This window comes from Eurosta solidaginis, chromosome 3 (assembly GCF_040869045.1).
Source record: "Eurosta solidaginis isolate ZX-2024a chromosome 3, ASM4086904v1, whole genome shotgun sequence".
NCBI lineage: Eukaryota > Metazoa > Arthropoda > Insecta > Diptera > Tephritidae > Eurosta > Eurosta solidaginis.
The window spans coordinates 198,479,154-198,502,170 of NC_090321.1; the positions used below are offsets into that span (position 1 = coordinate 198,479,154).

The following is a 23,017-nucleotide window of genomic DNA, read 5'->3' on the forward strand; positions in this document are numbered from 1 at the left end:
AAAATTGGTATGAATAAAGTTTCAAGCCGCCCTGTATATTTTTTATTTAATCATACATACGTATCTGATAATTTGCATTCACTATAGCTACATACAAAGATCCTTATCAGCTAATAATTGCAAAAATGTTATAGGTTTGTATGTTATGTAGCGAAAGATTATCAGCTTCCCAACCACAAGCATTATAATCATTTCAACAGTTATACATATCTGTCAGAGCTGGGCAACATTTATTAGAATAACGAATGAAAGATAAAATATTTTTTTTGTCGGATGTTTGCGAATATAGATTATTTTGTCCATTTAAAGAAACTTTATTTGAGTGACAAAGAAATACATTTTCGCCATTCGATTGCTAAGTGGAATATCTTCCTATCTCTGCTATCGTTTCGAAAAAGTCTTATTCAGAAAACGTTTAACATTTTTGAAACAAACTCTGAAACAGGGCGTTGTTCGAATGTTTCCTGAGATAGGGAATTTTTGAGACTGCAGCCGAAATAAAGTGATATTTCAGTCAGCAGTCGATATATAAATGAGCAAACTATGCATTTTTGAAAAAAAAATTCAACTGAATAATTATCTAAATAAAAACATATTCGATGCATGCCCAACTCTGATATTTATCACGTATATTAGGGTGCGTTAAATTGATCGAACTTTACATATCTTTCATAAAAAAATGAGTATTAAGTTTAGCACGAATCCCAAAATGGTAAGTCCTTAAAGGAGAAGAGATAGCCCACCAATGATCAGATGACGAGCTGAGTTTAGTTAGCCCTGCTCGTCTACCGGTCTGTCTATAAACTCAAACTAGTCCTCAAGAGGTATCTTGATTAAATTTGTTGAGCGGGTATATTTCGATATCCGATAAGATACTGCGACCTTTGTGTAGATCTATTGTGCATGACCTTTCAGTCTAATTTTGTATGTGGAGGCTTTTAATGTATCTAAGTACCTCTTCAGGCTTTTTACTCCATATCACATAGGGATTAAGAGTCGCACCACCTAGATGGCAGAGTCTCTGCCTTGCCAGAGCGAAGCATTCGCAGAGAATGTGAACGCGCGTTTTATCCTCCGGCTCACAGAAACGAGGAATTTCAGTATCGGATAGATTTAACTTACTTAGGTGATATAGTAGACCACAGTGTCCCGTATAGTACCCAGTGAGAGTTTTTAGGTCCTCCCTGCTTAGATTAATGAGCTTGGCTGATACTTTCGTTGCCGGAAATATAAACAGTTTGGCCTGTCTTTGCCCTGGGCAGTCAATCCAGTGACGATTGAACTGTTTTGTTTCCCAGTTACTTATGGTTTCCCTGGTGTGTGCTTCTGTGAGTCCACGAAAGGGCTCTAGACCCTAGAATGCTGCTGTAGCACCCTGCTTTGCTAGGTAATCTGCATGTTCGTTACCTTCATGTCCCTGATGTCCGGGAACCCATCCTAACAAAACCTTGTTTTTGGCTCCCAGGTCATTAAGGTGTTTAATGTATTCATCCACTAGCTTATATCTAACTGTGTAGGATTGCAAGGCACGCACACCATATATATCATATATGACATACAGACTGATTGTTTATATAAAAAGCTTTTAGCAGCTAAAAGTTTCAAACTTCACCAAATGCTTACGTATGTATGTGGCATTTATTAAAAAAATACAAATACTTGGCGCGATTTACCTCTAGCAGGTTTAGGCTGAGCTTCTCTTGCAATTTGCGTGATACTTCTTTTTATTTTCCCTACAAATTAGCGGGACGGGCAGATAGATTTTCACTGAGAAGCTTTTCATGGCAAAAACACACTCGGAGTGCTTGCCAAACACTGTTTTTCTAATTGAAAAGACTTTTTTCTAAAATTTTGATGTTGCTGTGCCAGGGGCGTGAACCCAAGATCTTCGGTGTGGTAGGCGGAGCACGCTACCATCACACAACAGCGGCCATATCCCATACCAACCGATTTTTCAGATAACAGGTGCATCACCTTAGCAATCTCATATAGGCAACAAGAAACTTGTGTGAAACTCATGTGTCATGTTGGAACAAAGAGCTGCATAAGTTGAGGGTGACGGCAAGAATACTCTTCAACTGGGCCCCAAAATTAATTTTGAGATAGCCGTAGATCGATGAAAATGGTTTCTTTTGATGAGTACTGCAACACTGATAGGCTCACTTAGGAGGTTTGAAAGCTCTTTCATGGAAACGAGGAGGTAGAACCTTTCATTTCTATAAGATTTTCGTTTCCCGTAAAATCAGTTTGCATGATGAAGCAAAAATGTGAGATAAAGGAATCAAGGTACCAGCTGAAATTGCTCGCAAGTTTTGACGATTCTCTATGAAATGTTTTCATAGGGTTATTGGCATTAGGCGACTAGCTGGTGTTGTATTTATTCCCCGCGTTGCCGTTACGCCCCCTATTATCGCATCAACGCGCCTTTTTGGTACATATATGTATGCTACATGTCTTTGTTTCGAAGTAATCCATGGAACACCAGAGTACTTTTCAAAAATTAAAAAAAAAAAAAATTACTTCATGTAGTACTTAAAAGGCAAAGCGAGAATAGATAATCGATATTTGAGTACCAGTATGACGAAAAAGGACACATGATCCAACCAGTGTTACCGTTTTAATTTTTCCTTTTTTGATACACTTTTTATTATAAAATGTCCAATTTGGATACATTGTCCTGATTTCTGATAGTTAATGGTAAACTTGCATACTGACATGTGACATTATGAAATTTTTTTCTTTTATTATGCATGCGTACATTTGGGGCAATAACCAGACGTTTTTCTTGAAAAAAAAAAATTTATTGTCGCTCTTCTCCCAGAAGCATGAATGCATAAAAATTAAATATGGACAATAAAGTTAATTATTTTTGACAAAAAAAAAAAAGTTTTCCTCATTCCTACTATTTGGACAGTAAAAAAGCGTGATTTCTTTTTAAGCTTGGTACTTGAGATTTTTATATAATAAAGAACATTCAATGGTTTTCCTAGTAAACCGAATAACAAAAAATCGAAAAAACTGCCCATTCTAAAAGCTTGAAAGAAAGCTACGATATTTAAATGCATATTTCTAAAATTAGTATGGATTCCTTACAATAACGGATATTCTCCATTTTAATGAAAAAATTAATTGATTAATTTGAGGTTGATGCGTTTGATAGATTTTTTGCTTGGAAAATGATAAATTTTTTTCTAAGATCGGGGCTTTACTGAATGTAATCATTTTGGCAGGGTTAATCCATTCCTGGAAAGAAGTTCCTACTTATTTAATATTGTGACGAATATTAGCAACACTAAGGGATACTATCATCTCTAAGCCGATACTAAGCAGTTAATTGTATGTACATAAACAAATCAATCATTATGTATACACATATGTACATACCAGCAGCGGAGAGATACTCACAAAAGTATGCAATCATCAGAGAAGTAGCACTCACATATACACACGCATATGGCTATGCGAGAGACTATTAACTACAAATTCACATGCATATATCTGAGATACTCACAAAAGTATGGAATCATCGGTGGAAGTTTTACTCACATATACACGCGCATATGGCTATGCGAGAGGCTATAAACGTGTATCTGTAGTTTATAGCTGGTAACTAAGTAGTAAATTCTAGAAGAAGAAACGCCTAGAAGTATGCGAACAAGACAGCAGAGAGTATAAAACGAGCGAAAGCTGAATAAGCAGCAATCAGTTTGATTTAAGCACGCTATCAGTTGCGAAGTATAAGTTTTATTGTGAAGTATTTTCAAAGTCGTCTAATAAAGACCATTTTGCACTATTGAATATTGGAGTTATTTATTCAACAATTTAGCGATACGGACGTTAGTAGAAGGTGTAAAATAAGCGGAGTTTCACTAAATTCGTTACAATATTCAGGCATATAACCAATGGTTGTTGAAAACCCTAAGGTGACTGCTAATGTTTTTATACAAGTTTTTTTACTCCAACTTTTTTATACCAATTTTCTATTTTTTTATTCATTATTTGTATCTCACATAGACTGAATGTGTCCACAGTGTTTCCAAAATTTGTCTGAAGACCAAATTTTATAGAATAACTCGGTCCTCTTGGCAAATACTAGAAGTTTTCTAGGACCTAGCTCAATTGCAGCGTCGAGATCTGGCAACTCTGCCGCCCCTAATAACTGAAGTCTTGACCTGGCGAGCGCAGTACAAGAACATAGAACGTGCTCAGCCGTTTCCTCCTGCAGCTCGCACAACTGCTGAATGCAAGTACTTTTTATATACATTTTGTTATACCACCTTTTTTAACATATTTTTTATTTTTTTTGCCCAATTTTACTGTATACTAATTTACCAGTACTCTATTTTATACATTTTTTATACCAGTATTTTATATAAATGTTTTCACAGCAATACAAATATTTTTGTCAACTTTTTCATACAAATTTTAATCTTTTATTCCTCATTTTCTTAAATCAAATTTTTATTTTGTTTATTAATTCTTCCTCTATACATTTAGATGCGATATATTGGTACTGAGAATTAAAACATCCCAAGTATTTGTTCGTAAAAATTTTTTTTATACTACAATGGAAGCACAAGAGTAACAAGAAAGCAAATACTAAACAAAAACACGGCGAGTATACAGAAAATGAAGAGAGCTAAAAAGATGAAGGAAAGGAAAATTTTGGAAAAATGGATGAGAGGGTGAAAAATTGGGTAGAGTAAAAAGGGCGCTCAAAGAAGTGAAGTTTGAAAAGTGAGAGAGGGGAATACGGCGATCAGAAAGGAGGAGGAAGGAAATTAAGAATGAAAGCAATGGAAGAGTGGGAAAGAGTTGTGAATTAAGTAAGTGAGGTAAGAGAAAGAGTGGTAGACAAGAAGGAGAAAAAAGGTGCGGTAAACCGCTTGTCCAGGGAAAGGAGGAGGGAAAGACATAAATAGTTGGATAGCCTTATTTTTGCCGCTTGTGCGTCAGTGTTGCCTGAAAAAAATTTCTTTGGGGGCTAGAATCTAGAAAATAGGGGCTAGAAAGAGCTAAATTTCTTCAGGGATATCCAAAAACCGTTGCAAAAAGAGCTTAGAGTATATGTATATTTTTCAATGTAAGTTTTCACATTTATTCCAAATCAAACTTAAACAAAGTTATAAAAAAGGTAGAGTAAACTAACAAAAAAAACTAGTAAGGAAGGCTAAGTTTGGGTGTAACCGAACATTACATACTCAGCTGAGAGCTTTGGAGACAAAATAACGGAAAATCACCATGTAGGAAATTGAACCTAGGGTAACCCTGGAACGTCTTTGTATGACATGGGTATCAAATGGAAGGTATTAAAGAATATTTTAAAAGGCCATAGTTCTATAGGTGGAAGCCATTTCGGGATATCGCCATAAAGGTGGACCAGGGGTGACTCTAGAATGCGTTTGTAAGATATGGGTATCAAATGAAAGGTGTTAATGATTATTTAAAAGGAAGTGGGCCTTAGTTCTATAGGTGGACGCTATTTCGAGATATCGTCGTAAAGGTGGACCAGGGGCGACTCTATAATGTGTTTGTTCTATATGGGTATCAAATTAAAGGTATTAATGAGGGTTTTAAAAGGGAGTGGCCCTTAGTTGTATATGTGAAGGCGTTTTCGAGATATCGACCAAAATGTGGACCAGGGTGACCCAGAACATCATCTTTCGGGTACCGCTAATTTATTTATATATGTAATACCACTAACAGCATTCCCGCCAAGATTCCAATGGCTTTTGATTTCGCTCTGCAGAACTTTTTAATTTTCTTCTACTTAATAGGGTAGGTCTCACACCCATTTTACAAAGTTTTTTCTAAAGTTATATTTTGCGTCAATAAACGCAATCCAATTACCATGTTTCATTCCTTTTTCTGTATTTGGTATAGAATTATGGAATTTTTTTAATTTTTCGTAATTTTCGATATCGAAAGTGGGCGTGGTCATAGTCGGATTTCAGCCATTTTTTATACCAAGATAAAGTGAGTTCAGATAAGTAAGTGAACTAAGTTTAGTAAAGATATATCGATTTTTGCTCAAGTTATCGTGTTAACGGCCGAACGGAAGGACAGACGGTCGACTGTGTAAAAAAACTTGGCGTGGCTTCAACCGATTTAGCCCATTTTCACAGAAAACAGTTACCGTCATAGAATCTGTGTCCATACCAAATTTCACAAGGATTGGTAAATTTGTGTTCGACTTATGGTATTAAAAGTATTCTAGACAAATTAAATGAAAAAGTGCGGAGCCACGCCCATTTTGAAATTTTCTTTTATTTTTGTATTTTGTTGCACCATATCATTACTGGAGTTGAATGTCGACATAATTTACTTATATACTGTAAAGATATTGAATTTTTTGTTAAAATTTGACTTAAAAAAAAAAATTTTTTTTAAAGTGGGCGTGTTCTTCATCCGATTTTGCTAATTTTTATTTGGCACACATATAGTAATAGGAGTAACTTTCCTGCCAAATTTCATCTTGATATCTTCAACGACTGCCAAATTACATCTTGCATAACTTTTAAATTACCTTCTTTCAAAAGTGGGCGGTGCCACGCCCATTGTCCAAAATTTTACTAATTTTCTATTCTGCGTCATAAGGTCAACCCATCTACCAAGTTTCATCGCTTTATCCGTCTTTGGTAATGAATTATCGCACTTTTTCCGTTTTTCGACATTTTCGATATCGAAAAAGTGGGCGTGGTTAAGTCCGATATCGTTCATTTTAAATAGCGATCTGAGATGAGTGCCCAGGAACCTACACACCAAATTTCATCAAGATACCTCAACATTTACTCAAGTTATCGTGTTAACGGACAGACAGACGGACGGACGGACATGGCTCAATCAAATTTTTTTTTCGATACTGATGATTTGAATTTATGTAAGTTTATATCTATCTCGATTCCTTTATACCTGTACAACCAACCGTTATCCAATCAAAGTTAATATACTCTGTGTACAAAGCACGCTGAGTATAAAAATAAGGTACAAGCGAGGTACATAAATAATACTGTTTTTATAGTTCATTTTATATTTTTTAATAACAAAAATACGTTTTTTTAACTTTTGTTCTGCCATTTGGCGGTAAGGTATCGTTAAAAAGGAAGAAATATTTTTCACACTTCTACAACGACGGCACCAAAAATACGACTTGCCAAAATGTTGGCCGATGAAAATTAATTTAAATTTGTTCCAATTTTTTTATTCAATTTTCAACGTCCCACGAGTGTACGAATCATCATTAAAATACAAGTGTGTGATATTCAAGTTTATGTTGGGACGAGATATATTTGAAGGGCCTTGGATTTCAAAAATCTATGATTTCGTCCTCAGAAGATGGATTATTATTTTTGCTACACTCATAAATATTTTTTGTGTTCATTAATTTTAAGAGATCGTTGTTTATTTCAAAGTCATGACATCATTTATTCAGCCGTTTAAGCACACTTCTTATTGTCAGAAGCGAATTCAACATAACTAAACTCATTTTGTTTCTGTGTTTGCTTTTAATCATACTCATGTTTGAAAAAGTTCCTGCAACTTCAACATTACTTAGTGGCAGCACTAAATCGACAAGCTTTTGGAATTATACTATTTAACATCAAACCAAAAACTTAATATTGAAGTCACATTTTTCCAATTTTGGAGATAGATATTTTTAAACTGCATTTGTAATCTCGTTATTTCCTCCGTGCTATACTTGTTTTTTTCATTTGTGAAATATGAACACTTTTGAGGTTTTACAATTCTCAATGTGTTTTCAACCGAAAAGAAATCTATTTTGCTAAGCGTTTCTATATTGTGCGGCAAGCGTTGCCTTAATTGCTCTATTAATTTAATTACGAAGTCGCGACGTATCTTTCTTTTAGTGAATTCGTCTATAAATTTATCTTATTTTCTAATTCGTGTATATTCTTCAAAGGTATAATGAAAATAAGGTACGGGAGACAAAAATCATATATATTATTTCTAACTGCTGTTTTTATGTACGGGTCCCTTTTTCGCTCTTATTTGGAATCTAAATCTATAAACAAAGTTTTGGTTGTAAAGATGAAGATGTGGGCTATTAGCGAGCTTTGGGCAACTTTGGTCGTATTCCTTTTATTTAACTATATTTTATTAAAATAGTTTGTTAAAAATAAACGATTGTGAGCACACAAAGAAATCTATTTGTACTATGGCACCATTATGAATATTTGCACTGCATTACCGACAGTTGCTACCATACGCCAGCTGTAAGTTTTAATTGATTGATAGAACAGCTGATTTCTGTTGATAATTGATAAGAGACTTTTATATTGGTTGCGCAAGATGCGTACGGGTTCGGCTCGTTTATTATAATCTGAGTGGCACAAACTGGAAAGCAAATATACAACCTCATGACACAGGTTATCGATTAAAGTTTTTGTTATCAGTTGAGTACCGATTTGCCACATCATACAAAACGAAGCAAATAAAATAAAACTTCGACACACATAAAACACATTACAAATTTCACAATACGTATTGCCGAAATAGATTTGGAGCCAAAGAGGGCCAAAAAAAGAGCTACGGGCTAAACCAAAATTTTTGGAGCAAAACGTAAAACAAAGCGCTAGATTTGGCTCCAAAAGCACCAAAATGGCAACATTGGTGATCGTATATTACGATTCCATAGCAGGCTTGTATGTATGCTTGTTTGTAACATCTAGCGGCAGTGGTTAAATAACTCGCTAGAAAACGACTCCTGCTTAATAGCGTAGACACGAACCTCTCTATATATATATAATTATTATTATCAAAAATCTACAGCTGGTTATACAATGTCCCATCCACCTTCCAAACTTGGACATTCTTACTTGTTTTGTGTATTATCTTTTACCAAATAATGCGTTAATTAAAATGTACAAATGTACGTTAATATGTATGTCGTCGTCGGCGAACAAACTAATTTTGCTGCAATAAATATATATTTCTACGCCGAAAGTCTAATATTTTACCTGCATTGTGTTTCCGTACTTTTGTAGCGAGAGCCGCCGCAAAAACCCAGAAGGGAATATGCTGCCATAATTGCTAGAGTCGCGTCGGTTTGATAAGGCAGTGCCAGCGGAGCTGCGGCTCGATGGGGAAGATAAAGAGGGATTTAGCGGTGACAGCTCAGAAAATGCGCGCCCTATTTGTCCTAAACGAGGAGCAATGCGACGCGGCTGTTGTGGTAAACTACCTGGACTTTCCTCCTCCTCCCCATCCTCATCATCCTGCTCCACTTCCAAATTTTTGGCGTCCGTGATGAGTGAACTTTTCATGTTTACAACAATTTTATTAAAGTGTGATAAGTGTGATATTAATTTTTTTTTAGTTTTTTTGCAAACAAATTCGTACTAAAATTTTTACTTCAAAGCTCTTTCACTAAAACAAGAGTAAAATTTTTTTGTGAAAAAATTTTAATGATTCATAGCGCACGAAATTAAAAAACAAGAAACAAAATGAATAGAAAAATATTTAAGCTTCTAGCAAATTGGCTTATTAAAACCTGTATCAGTAGAGAGTACAAAATAACTGAAATACCGGCATGTGAGTAAGGTACAAACTGAACGCGCGAACGTATAAACTCAAACTACAGTTGCACCTGTTGGGTACTATTTTCATTTGAAAAAGCACACAGCACTTAATAGTTAATTATAGAAGTTAGTAGTGATCGTATACACTATCCGAGCAATAGCGCGCATGACGTGGGAAGGCAAGAAACCGTTTAGCTCCAATTGTGATTTTTGTGCACTGATTTTTGACTGATTAGAAGTTAGCCTGCAAGAGATGAGATTATGTACTAACACTGAATGCGCTACAGTCCCGGAATATGTACCCGCACCGTTGTATGAATGTTTGAGAATTCGTATGTCAAAAACTGATAGACAGTTGAACGAGATAAGCGCCTTTTTGCGGCCACAGAACTCTGCCTCGGCCTCGAGAGCAAATTTTTGTCGCTAACCTCTGCAGTCGTCAAGCTTTTGTGAGAAATTTGTATACAAATAATAATGGATGTATGTATTTTGTTTAATTGGTGTTCAAAATAATATTGAGATGATTACTTAAACATGTATGTATGCGTCAAATTGGTTATGTTGACATTAGTCTATATTAGGGATGTTGCGAATGTGACATGCGATAATACGTACGCTTATACTGCCGTAAACATCAAAATGGCAGTAAAGTTCATACCGCCCAAATGAAGCTGGTAAAATCAACAAATCAGGTATGTTGTTCTTGAATAAACGGATATTGGTGTTAATTGAACGGATCGTTTTGTTAAGAAAACAAAAAACCACTAAGATTTCAACAGAAGAAAACTTAACAATATTTTGTAAAAATTACAGAATCTCAAACAATCTAACTAATTATTCTGTTACAAGTACTGATTTCATTTGTCATTTCAACAGCGAACAACTGTCAATATTGTGCAAATGCATCAACAAATTTTAAAGAGAAACTTTCGTTCACGGCTCTCAATAATGTGTTCTTATGACTATCGTGCCACAAAAATAACTGTTATACACACAACAAAATAGAGTGAAAACTAATTTTGGTGTACTTACAGACAGTGATGCCATCGAATCGAGAAAAGAAAACCCACGAAATTGGATTCCCTTACCCATTTTTTCCCTTATTCGAGTGAGAAAACCCTCACTTTTACCCACCAAGATAAATAATGATCCTTATTATATATGGATATGTAAAAAAATAATTGCAATAAAAATGGAAAATTTAGTGAATACGCAGATATTTATTTATTTGTAACTTAGAACAAATTTTTTCACATAAACTGAGATTTTTTGTTTTTGGCTTTATAAAGTTGTACATGGTTTTTCGTTATCTCAAAATTTATACAATTGATATTTCTTCAGACAAAAGAAGTTCTTATCTTTACTATGCTGTTTAATGTTAACGGTCCCAACCTATTTCTTTTTTTACATTTAACATCTGTAGTAATAGAAAATAACCTCTCTCTATCAGCATTTGAATGAGACAAACTCAATACAATATTAATGATTTTTTTTAAGTTTGGAAATTCATATTTATTGTTACAATTTCTATATTCCAAAATTTCATGCCACATGCGATCAATTGGAAGATTTCTTAAATAATCTTTTTGTCGTCACTGAATAATACTGCAATGTTTTTATACTCAAGACAGGTCGAATCGGCAGAATCAAGTTTGATTTTTTTTTAGAACAGAAGATATTTGAGTATTCAAGCTTTTTTTAAGATCAAATACTAGGGTTCAAAAAACCAAGACTTTCAATAATACCCACATTTTGTTCTGCTGGCTGCGGAAGTCCCTTTTACCCATTCAGCTAATTTTTTGTTGAAAAACCCCACGAATGGGAGAAAAACCCACGTTTTGGCGTCACTGCTTACAGATAGTGCAATGTGAAAAAGTTTGGTATAATTGTATAGTCGAAGTGATATCAAAGCTAGTTTTGGTATCAACGCTGTTGCTTATTCTATTGAGTAATGGCAGATGTAAACAGCAAGCCGCTGTGGTGTGGTGATACCGTGATCCGCCGTTCACACCGAACGTCCTGGGTTCAAGCCTTGGCCGAAGCAACATTAAATTCATTGTTTTTATTGTTTTAATTCAAATTCTATTTTTAAAACAAATTCATCACTTCTTGAGGATGAAATTCACACAATTTTGGTTTTTTATATAGAACAACACCACAAAGAGCGGTTTTGACACCAACATTTTTTTGTGTGTACCAACAGCCATTGTCATTCTAATGTTGAAATGTGTTGTTTTACAAGTTTTCAGTGGTATTGGGTGGGGTGACATTAATAACTGTTAGTTAAAAGATCAGAGCTAGGCGGCCACCGTGCTGTGATGATGGCGTCCTACGCCTACCGCACCGAAAATCCTGGGTTCAAGTTCTGGAAAAAGCAGCATCAAAATCTTTAGAAAAAAGTTGTTTAATTAGAAAAAAGTTTTTGAGCGGATCGTCGTGCATATTTTGTATTTGCTTTTGTTTTTAACTGAGCTCTGGCTTACATTTGATGAACTTTTTTTTGTTAATTTGACTGTTGTTCTGAATTGAGTCAGAATTAACAATTTGGATAAAAGTCTAGTACAAGGGTCGACTGTCAAAGGACGCGTCTTGTCCTCGGCAACAATAATCGGAAGGCGGAAAAGAAAATATATTAGCGAAAAACCGAAAATGTCCCCGGGTCCCTCCTAAGCCGCGGGTGGGATCCACAATATTTTTGCGCAGAATACCTTTCTACTACGGCTGGTTCACCGATGGGGTGGTATCAAAATTAAATCCTTGCAAAATCCCTTTGTACACAAAGTTTTTTCAATGCACAACAACAACCACATGAAAATTGCCAACTTCAACTGCAAATATCTCCGGACAGAGATAAAAATGTGTGCTAAGTTGATTCAACAGCTATTATTTACAGAAATATCGGTCAAATTGACCAGTTGTTCGGTTGATCTTATCAACTTTTTTCTTTCAGTGCACTTACTGGTTTGTTGGATTTTTGATTCCGACAAATTTCTGCGATTATAATTTATTAATTAGCTAAACAAAGACTCATTTAAAATTCACGTTCAAAGATAAATAAAGGTTTTTAATTTAAGTATACTCCAAAAATCTTTAATTTCCCAAACAAAAACCAAATACGGTTGCCGATAGGAATACTTTTTGAGCCGAAACGCCTTCACCCATCATCGTCACTGACAGGCGGTCAGTCTAAATCTATGCGATTTTAGCCGTTTCGTAACAATACAAGCCTGCTGTCCTTGTTTAGCGATAACTGGTGCCAAGTGAGAGCACCAAGGAAGGTCAAGTCTTCCTCCACCTGTCTCTCCCAACTCAGTGGAGGTCTTCCAAGCTGCGGTACAATATATCGTGACCTTTTCGTAGCTTGTGCTACTTATGAGGCCGCCATATTGTAGCGAACGGTCATGACTGCTCGTGGTCTGAGGCGTGTGTTGAGCATACTGAGGTGTATGATGCTCAAATACTTACCCGAGCGTCGCACTGTGTCTACGGATGAGATGGAGATGCTGATGCTTCTTGGCGCACCCGCACTGTTTCGTTCAGGCTGAGAAAGAGTGCAGGCATGCAGGTGTGGTTAGAGGGACAATAGTCCCAACGGCAGGGTAACGTTCGAGTATATCCGGAACGTTTGCCTTGTGGTAGAAAATCCGGACTTTTTTATCTGATTCTGGACTTTCTGCTAACAGGTCATGGTCCTCTTAATGCATTCTTGTATAACAGGAACTTCAGTGAAACGGAGGGGTGTGTATATGAGGCGTTGCGGGAGGACAGGCTGCATGTGTTGCGTGCGTGTCCGGGGTACTCGTACATCAGCAGATGGGGAATAACTATAGAAGGGGAACGGGTAGATATAACGCTCTCCACTAGTCGGATTTGACTGACTTACTTAATAGGTATGCTTTGGAGGTGTTTAGACGAAGAAGACAGCAGATCACCATTGGTGATCGTGGGGGTAATTGTAAATCTGTGACACAGATATCAATTCTAAACTGAAATAAATTTTTTTTCCATAGGAATTTTTTATCAAATATATAAATTTTTTAAAAACATAAGATAAACCTCTCTAATATGCATGGAAATATTCTTCACTATCATAAAAATTCATATATCTAATAAATTGATTTGCCTTTTGCAAAAAATTCCTGTTTATCTTCTGAGGAATTTTCATTTCATATTTGGCATATTGGTAGCTACGACCGCTAGTGCTTAAACGTATTTTGCTTAACTACGCGTGGTGAATAAAAATCTGGCTAAAAAGTACAATGAATTCGAGCATTCAATGGAAAATCGTAAATTTTCGCCGATTTTCGAATTGCTCTATTTATTAGTTTTCATTGCCACTATATTTTCAATATATCACACCTCAACGTACCAAGAAAGAATGTTAAATTGGCATTAAAATAAAATTAAAATAAATGTAAGGAGCGATAACCTCCGAACAGAATTAAAGCCGACGTTCTCTTCCAATTTGCGTCGTCCTTAATTTAATTTTTCCTACAAATTGGAGGGGCAGATGTCTTTCGCTGAGTCAGCACAACATTTGCTAAATAAATAAGATAACATTTTACTGAGAATCTTTCTATGGAAGAGGGCCGAAGCCGTTTTCCAATTGAGAAAACTTGTTTCTAAATTTCTGATGTTGCTTTGTCCGGGACTTGAAGCCAGAATTTTTTGGCGTGGTAGGCGGAGGACGCTACGCTATATAGTATAAGGGAAAATCGAAATTTGGAAACTGAATTCCACAGAAGTTTCACCTGACTGATTGGTGTTCCGAACAAACGGATGCTTTTTTGCGATTTTTTACACCCATATTCAAATATTTCAAGACCAGGTTTCTATTTTTATTTAGATATGTACCACACAGTATTAATGTGTTTAATACTTTGCCTGAAAAAGTTATAGTTTTTCTTTAGTTAAGGTCTAAAAATGAAAAAATTTGTTCGATTTGTCCCGTACCAACCCTGGAATGCTCTAGTAGCAATTATTTTGAAGAGCGGATGGAACATTATCACCTTTTTAATTTAATTTTATTTATTTATTACTACAGTTGTTTAGGCCTAAAACTTAAACTACTAAACACAATTCATTATTAAAATCACTTAGTTCTATTGAATTTGCTGTCGGAATGCCATGTGATTCCGAACAGCATATTTACTAGCATGACAAACGGACGAGTCTGGGACTCACTCTATTAAGGGAGGTTGGAAAGGACGCGTTTCCAATCCTCCAGTGCTCCCAGCATAAGGCAACAAAATTTTGAACATATATTTTCATTTATGACGCTGTCGGAATGCATGAAGATTCCGATCAGCACAGCTCACCTTCGCTGGGTGCTTTTAAGCTACCTCCGTTTAAGATGACGTTAACGACTAGAATCTAAGCTCTCTCTGAACATTGGTTACCAGGTCGCCTTTTTCGTTCGGAGAGATATTTGACCCTGGCTTGAAACCTTCCGTCTTTCGCCGAATTTCGGGTACCATTTTAAATTTTTCCTATACTGTGAGCCGCTCGAGTGACAGTGATGTAGCCTCAAGAATCTTTAAATACTTCAACTTTCAGCTTGACATGAAAACATTACGGGAAACAGCACAGTCGATCGTCCTAATTAATATCTGAAATTTCTGTGTAAATGTTTATCGTCAAATACATGGAAAAGAGCTTTAAATACCGCAGATCTCAAATTTGTATTTTCCGTTTTTATATAGAAAGTGGGCGCGGTAATCAACCGATTTTGAAAATGAAAGATGATTGTAAATAAAAACACAACATCTTCAACCGTGTTTGAAGTCGATGCAAAGATTTGCAAAAGATTCGAGCGGCCTTAGTAAGCCACGCGCTTTTTTTAAGATAGATAAATTCAATTTTTTTGTCACCTTACGAAGTTGCTCATATAAAATTTTTGAATTGTAGCTCTATAAATGACGGAAATATGCGGTTGAGTATTGAGATACCACAGAAATATAATTAATTATACTCAGCTGAGCAGAGCTCACAGAGTATATTAATTTTGTTCGCATAACGGTAATCCGTTAAGGCATAAAGTAATCGAGATATATATAGACTTCTATATATCAAAATGATCTGGGCAAAAAAAGAAATTCATTTAGCCATGTCCGTCCGTCCGTCTGTCCGTTAAGACGATAACTTGAGTAAATTTTGAGATATCTTGAAGAAATTTTGTGTGTAGGTTCCTGGACACTCATCCCAGATCGCTATTTAAAATAAACGAAATCGGACTATAAACACGCCCACTTTTTCGATATCGAAAATTTCGAAAAACAGAAAAAGTGCGATAATTCATTACCAAAGACGGATAAAGCGATGAAACTTGGTAGGTGGGTTGACCTTATGACGCAGAATAGAAAATTAGTAAAATTTTGGACAATGGGCGTGGCACCGGCCACTTTTAAAAGAAGGTAATTTAAAAGTTTTGCAAGCTGTAATTTGGCAGTCGTTGAAGATATCGTGATGAAATTTGGCAGGAACATTACTCCTATTACTATATGTATGCAAATCGGATGACGAACACACCCACTTAAAAAAAAATGTTGTAAGTCAAATTTTAACAAAAAATGTAATATCTTTACAGTATATGGGTAAACTATGTCAACATTCAACTCCAGTAATGATATGGTGCAACCAAATACAAAAATAAAAGAAAATTTCAAAATGGACGTGGCTCCGCCCTTTTTCATTTAATTTGTATAGAATACCATTAATGCCATAAGTCGAACAAAAATTTACCAATCCTTGTGAAATTTAGTAGCGGCATAGATTCTATGACGATAACTGTTTTCTGTGAAAATGGGCGAAATCGGTTGAAGCCACGCCAAGTTTTTATGCACAGTCGACCGTCTGTCCTTCCGCTCGGCCGTTAACATGATAACTTGACCAAAAATCGATATATCCTTACTAAACTTAGTTCACGTACTTATCTGAAATCACTTTATCTTGGTATTAAAAACGGGCGAAAGCCGACTATGACCACGCCCACTTTTTCGATATCTAAAATTACGAAAAATGAAAAATGCCATTATTCTATACCAAATATGAAAAAAGGGATGAAACATGGTAATTGGATTGGTTTATTGACCCAAAATATAACTTTAGAAAAAACTTTCTAAAATGGGTGTGACACCTACAATATTAAGTACAAGAAAATGAAAAAATTCTGCAGGGAGAAATCAAAAGCCCTTGAAATCTTGGCGGGAATACTGTTCGTGGTATTACATATATAAATAAATTAGCGGTACCCGATAGATGATGTTCTGCGTCACCCTGGTCCACATTTTGGTCGATATCTCGAAAACGCCTTCACATACACAACTAAGGGCCACTCCCTTATAAAACTCTCATTAATGCACTTAATTTGATACCCATATCGTACAAAAACATTCTAGAGTCACCCCTGGTCCACCTTTATGGTGGTATCCCGAAATAGCGTCCACCTATAGAACTATGGCCCACTCACTTTTAAAATACTCTTTAATACCTTCCATTTGATACCCATGTCATACAAACACATTCCAAGGTTAAACTAGGTTCATTTTCCTACTTGGTGATTTTCCCTTATTTTGTCTCCAAAGCTCTCAGCTGAGTATGTAATGTTCGGTTACACCCGAACTTAGCCTTCCTTACTTGTTTTGAAATAAATTTCTTCACAGTAGTATAGTCGCGGCCAAAATAAGTATTTTGCTAAAGTTCATTACAACACTTTTCTCTAAACGATAACCCCATGGAAAAATAGGCTGACCTATCTGACCTACCGATGAATGGATGAGCACTGTTAAATTAAATTTTTTTTGTTGAGAAGACCAATTTTTTCGTTTGACTTAAGTAGGATATCTAAAAAACGCTAGGCACTACCACCGATAAATTCGATGGTGAAATAACGAAAAGGAAAGTACAAACACTTGAACGGCAATGACATATACTGGAAGGGTATTACCATGGGAACGTAATCGTACAAATGAAAATCTACAAACAAAAAAAACTACATTCGACGGTAGAATAATAAACGAACAGACACTATATTTTAACCTTTTAGACTCGTAAACAAGTTGTGCCACCAAACACGCGTCAACAAAGAAACAATAAATCAACAAACACACAAAAAAGGTCAACCCACTAAAATTACTGACTTTTACCTGCCTTACCTAACCACAGAAGTTGATTAGTGAAAACCACCCCCGTTTCTGTATGAGCACATACTCACGTACACAAAAATTCAATTTGACAATACCTGCTCATGTACCTACGAACTCTAAATATAAGACAACTGAAAACAAGAGATCAGAATGAAAAAAGATACTGATAATGGCGCAACGCTGAAACTGGTTTGTCTCCAAACCAAATTTGACGAGGGAAAATCGTTCCAATATACATCAAAAAACAATTAGCTAGAACGAGGAATACATTTCCTAAAAAAATGTTCTTTAAACTGAGCAATATTTCTATTCAATGAGGAGGAACTTCTTATTTTTGTATAAAATGAAGGAACATTTTTCTTAAATCTTTTTCAACATTTTTATTTAATCACAATAGAAATCGGAACTATTTTTTTAGTAATCCAGAAGTATTCACTTGCGAGTAGGGGGCTACTTCACTTCACTCCGACCACTTATGGATATATAAGGATGTTCTAAACGTGGGAGTAATGAAAATACTTCCTTTTACCTTCGTAGAACAATGCGGAAGTTTGGGATTATAATTTTGCATTCCTTCCAAACAAGCGCTGCGAGTGTTGCGAGGAGCCCCTTGAAAACCTTTCAAAAAAAGAATGTGGGAGCTTCTATTAATATTGCAATTTCCTCATAAGTGTAAAATAGAGATGTTTTACAAAATCATCCCTTAAACCCAAAAGTCACTCATCATATTTCTTCTGAGTCAGCAGCATAATAATTTAAGATCCCACCAATTTACTTCAAATTAGAAAGTTACTAAAAAAGTATTATATTAAATAGGAAGTAAAATAAGTTTATTTTTGAGAAAAGGATTTCTATGGCCAAATACTACTTTTACGTTTAAATTCAAACTAGCGTTTATTGGCTAGAATAGTTCGCCGCCTGATTTCTAAGCACTAACATTGATTTTGCTGTTAATGCTGGTTCCCAGATAAACGAATTACTTACTCCTACAGTTTGTGTGTCAAGGTTGTTGTTCAATAGGATGTGTTGTTTAAAAAAAAACGCATTTAAACCAATTGTTGTATGGACCATTTTGAGAATCTAGGCATGGGTCAATATGGTTGTAAAACCGTTTGTGACCCCGCGCTTTTAAGGGAGAAGTTTACTGGCTAAAACGCGGCAGTCGTGGTGTGGTGGTAGCCTGCTCCGCCCACCACACCGAAGATCCTGGGTTCAATTCCCGGGCAAAGAAACATCAGAAACGTAGAAACAAGTTTTTCTAAGCAGAGTCGCTCCTCGGCAGTGACTTAGCAAACACGCCAAGTGTACTTCTGCCATGAAAAGCTTCTCAGTGAAAACTCATCTGCCTTTCAGATGCCGTTCGGAATCGGCGTTAAATATGTAGGAAAAATTAAAAAACTCAAACGCAAATTTGAAGAAAAGCTCGGCCTACATTCTCTTTTTAGGTATAGCGCGCCTCACATTTATTTCTCAGCGAAAATTCATCATTCAGGCGTAGTGTGGGGTTTTTCTATACTGTATCGAGTGATACAGAATGTGTCAGCAAAGTCGTTGTTGTTGTGTGAACAGTACTTCGTCCCATTCAATGGGTGCGTAGCAGTGTTGCCAGGTGATGAAAAAAAGAAGCCATATTGGCAAAAAAAATGGTTAGAAAAAGCTAAATTTAGAAAAAAAAGAAGCTAAAAAAAGGCCAGAAATTTTTTTGGTTAATTCATAAATTTTTTTTTTTATATTTTAGTTTACACATTTGTAAATAAAAACTTATAAACATAACTTAAACATAACTTCTTGTTTCAAAACATATCAGGCACATTTTCCTTGACTAGCACATGGAATTACTTTAAATGATTGCATATGTGTATATACACAAAAAAAAATATTACAAACTAATTATTTATATAAAATATTCCCCGTCTGAAAAATCAGAAGAGCTTAAGTCTGCGTATAAAGTTTGGCTATTTACCATAGATATGAGATCATCGGTAATTTCAAAATCATTACAACATTTAGATAAGCGTTTTAACGAGCATCTAATACTGTTTTCACACAGAAACTTAATGATCTCATTTCACCTGCTAATGAAATCGTAAATTTTTTGCTTTCACACAGAAGTAACTGCTCGATTAGTATGAAGGATGAGACAGACAATCATGGCGGAACGATACAAGGTGGGAGAATGGTGACATATGTATGTACCTACAAACAAACAAAATTCCATGTACTTGTAAATTCGATGGACAAATGTCAAAATCGTACTGCGCCGGTAGTTGATGTATCAAATCAAATAAAAAAGGTTATAATCAGCTGTTCGATGCGGCCACCTTGTATCACCTCTCTGAAGTTGGCATGACAACTTTTACGTGGAAAAAAATTACCTATTGGGAAAATTGCCGTGAATTTGCCGTAATTTAGCCGTGAAACAAAAAAATTTGCCGTGGCCATATTTTAGAAAATACAGGGTGGCACGCTAACTTCACGTGAGAGGCCAGCTAGGAAGATAATTCTTGCACACGAATTTGCCGTAAATTTGCCGTAGTTAAGTGGCATATTATATAATTTCGAAAAAAAAAAAAGTTAACTTTTTTTTATGGTGCACCGCCAACTTCACGTGAAGTTAGCGTGCCACTTTTCGAAAACCACCTTAGACACCAGTTAGGAAAATAATTCTTGCACGTGAATTTGCCGTAAATTTGCCGTGAATTATCCGTGAAACAAAAAAATTTGCCGCGGCCATGTTTTAGAAAATACAGGGTGGCACGCCAACTTCACGTGAAGTTAGCGTGCTACCCTCAGAAAACCACCTTAGAGGCCAGCTAGGAAAATAATTCTTGCACACGAATTTGCCGTAAATTTGCCGTAGATAAGTGGCATATTTTATAAATTCGAAAAAAGAAATTTCAAATTTTTTTTATAGTGCACCGCCAACTTCACGTGAAGTTAGCGTGCCACCCTCAAAAAACCATCTTAGTGGCCAGCTAGGAAAATAATTCTTGCACACAAATTTGCCGTAAATTTGCCGTAGATAAATGGCATATTTCATAAATTCGAAAAAAAAAAATTTCAAATTTTTTTTATAGTGCACCGCCAACTTCCGTGAAGTTAGCGTGCCACCCTCAGAAAACCGCCTGAGAGGCCAGCTAGGAAAATAATTCTTGCACTCGAATTTGCCGTAAATTTGCCGTAGATAAGTTGCATATTTTATAAATTCGAAAAAAAAAATTTCAAATTTTTTTTTATGGTGCACCGCCAACTTCACGTGAAGTTAGCGTGCCACCCTGTATTTTCTAAAATATGGCCACGGCAAATTTTTTTGTTTCACGGCTAAATTACGGCAAATTCACGGCAATTTTCCCAATAGGTAATTTTTTTCCACGTAAAAGTTGTCTTGCCAACTTCAGAGAGGTCCTTGTATCGTTCCGCAATGCAGACAATGACATTTGCTTTGACAAATGACATTTTTAAGCACTGAACACACCAAAAACTAAGAAGCGGAAACGGAAGCGGAACGCTGCCAACAGAGTTGCATTGTGCTTTTGACTTCATTAGGCATTCGATTAGCTACTAATGAAATAATAATAGATTCGAATTTTGTAGGGAAGATTGAGCTCAATAAGCGTCTTAATGTAGAAAACTGCCTTTATTATTCAATAAGCCGTCTGTGTGAAAACAGTCTAATGTTAAGCAGCGCATTAGGCATTTTAATTTTTAGTTTGTTCCTTATTTTAGTTTTCAGAATTTTCATGCCACTAAAAATTCTTTCAGCCTCCGCGTTACTGAGTGATAATACTAAAAAACTAAATGTGAATTCGACAAGTTCTAAAAAAGGTGGTTCGTTTAATGCATTTTTATGTTCTCGGACTTCCGACCAAAATTCCATGGTGAAGTGTACATTTTTCCATTGTATAGTTATAAGTTTTCGCCACTGCAGCTCTATTAATGCTATTTGACTTAAAGAATAACTATACTTCTCTTTTTCAAAGTAAGAAAATACATCTGGCTTTGAAACTTTCAACGAATTTTCAGCAGAAAAAGAATTAATCTTTTGTAGAGAACTCATATTATTAGGTATTAGGTGTTCACAGGAACTATTGTAATTATTTTATTTTAGAAATTATTAAAAACACATTCGGATTAAAAAAGGCTAGAAAAAAGTCACGAAGCTAAACCCAAAATTTCGAGGCTAAAGGCAAAAACAACAGGCTAAATCTAGCCTCGAAAAGGCTAACCTGGCAACACTGGTGCGTAGTCGTAGTGTATGGTATTGGTATTGGTATACTTTATGGAGTACTAGAGAGAGAGTTGTTGCTATATTGTAGCGTAATGTGGGAGCAAAGTACGTGGTAGAGTTGATATGACCGAAATTTCGCACCATATATTGAATTCTGACTGCTGTTTTGTTGGAAACAAAGAGCGAGAGATATAATAGCAAACATAAGCAAATGCGTGTTTCTTACCACTGATACACAAAGTGTTTACAAAAACAAAGCATGTGGCTAGGTATTTAAGTTTAAGTTGAAATTTGTTTGTTTTTAGGATTTTGTTGCTTTTCACATTATTTGGTTAGATTTATGTATGTGAAATAATAAAGTGTAAACAAAGGAAAAAAAAACAAAATAAAATGAATCAAATTAATATAGAATGAAATAAAGTAAAGTAAACAATAAAAAATAGAATGCAATAAAATAAATTAAATTGATATAAAATAAAATAAATTAAGTTAGTTTATAGCGATTTTGAATAGAACAAGTTATCAATATGTTATCAAAATGTTATCGATTTATCACTGAATTTTTACCAATTTCTGATCGGAGTGTTATCGAAAAGTTAACGATTCATTATCAAAAGATGTGTTATCAAAAGGATATCAATTCGTTTTAGAAACGTATAGATTTGTCATGGGAGTGTTACCAATTTTTTTTTCGGCATCTTATCGAAAAGCTATCGACTTGTTACGAAAATTTATAGAATTCTTATCGGATTGCTATCAATTTCTTCTTATTGTGCTATCGATTTGTTAACGATGACTCATCGGTTTGTTATGAAACAGATACCGATGAAACTTTAATACAAAATCAATGATACAATGATAATGTAGCCCGTAGATAACAAGCCGATAAGAGACGATGATAAGCTGATAACAAAACTCGACGATCAATAATAAACCCACAATAAAACAATAACTTATCGGTATCGCTTAGTACCTCTGTAGAGGTTTAACCTTATTGGACAACCTTAGATCAGCATTTCTTCTTTGAATTTTTGTGAACGTAAAAAGTTATGGCGACAGCATTTGCGACTATTCGCCTCATAACTTTTGTATGTATCTAATAATGA

General features: G+C 35.4%; 1 protein-coding gene and 1 long non-coding RNA gene across 9 annotated transcripts in view; one reads left to right on the top strand and one right to left on the bottom strand.

Moving 5' to 3' along the window:
• Arms (Ankyrin repeat-rich membrane spanning) overlaps positions 1-23,017 on the bottom strand; it is a 200,218-nt gene that overhangs the window by 136,666 nt on the left and 40,535 nt on the right. The window contains exons 1-2 of one of the 8 annotated variants that reach the window (XM_067774552.1): positions 9,547-9,764; positions 8,979-9,387 (exon numbers count right to left, since the gene is read on the bottom strand). The exons of 5 other annotated variants lie outside the window; for them this stretch is intronic. In XM_067774552.1, coding sequence (XP_067630653.1) covers positions 8,979-9,284 — 306 coding nt within the window. In that variant the 5' untranslated portion in view covers positions 9,285-9,387; positions 9,547-9,764. Of the gene's footprint in view, positions 1-8,978; positions 9,765-23,017 lie in introns of those variants that run through there. 2 more of the 8 variants (XM_067774551.1, XM_067774559.1) reach the window with 2 other exon arrangements.
• LOC137244877 (uncharacterized) overlaps positions 9,057-23,017 on the top strand; it is a 57,055-nt gene continuing 43,094 nt past the window's right edge. Inside the window, exon 1 of the long non-coding RNA XR_010951218.1 lies at positions 9,057-10,231. This is a non-coding gene — a long non-coding RNA (uncharacterized lncRNA). The remainder of the gene's footprint in view (positions 10,232-23,017) is intronic.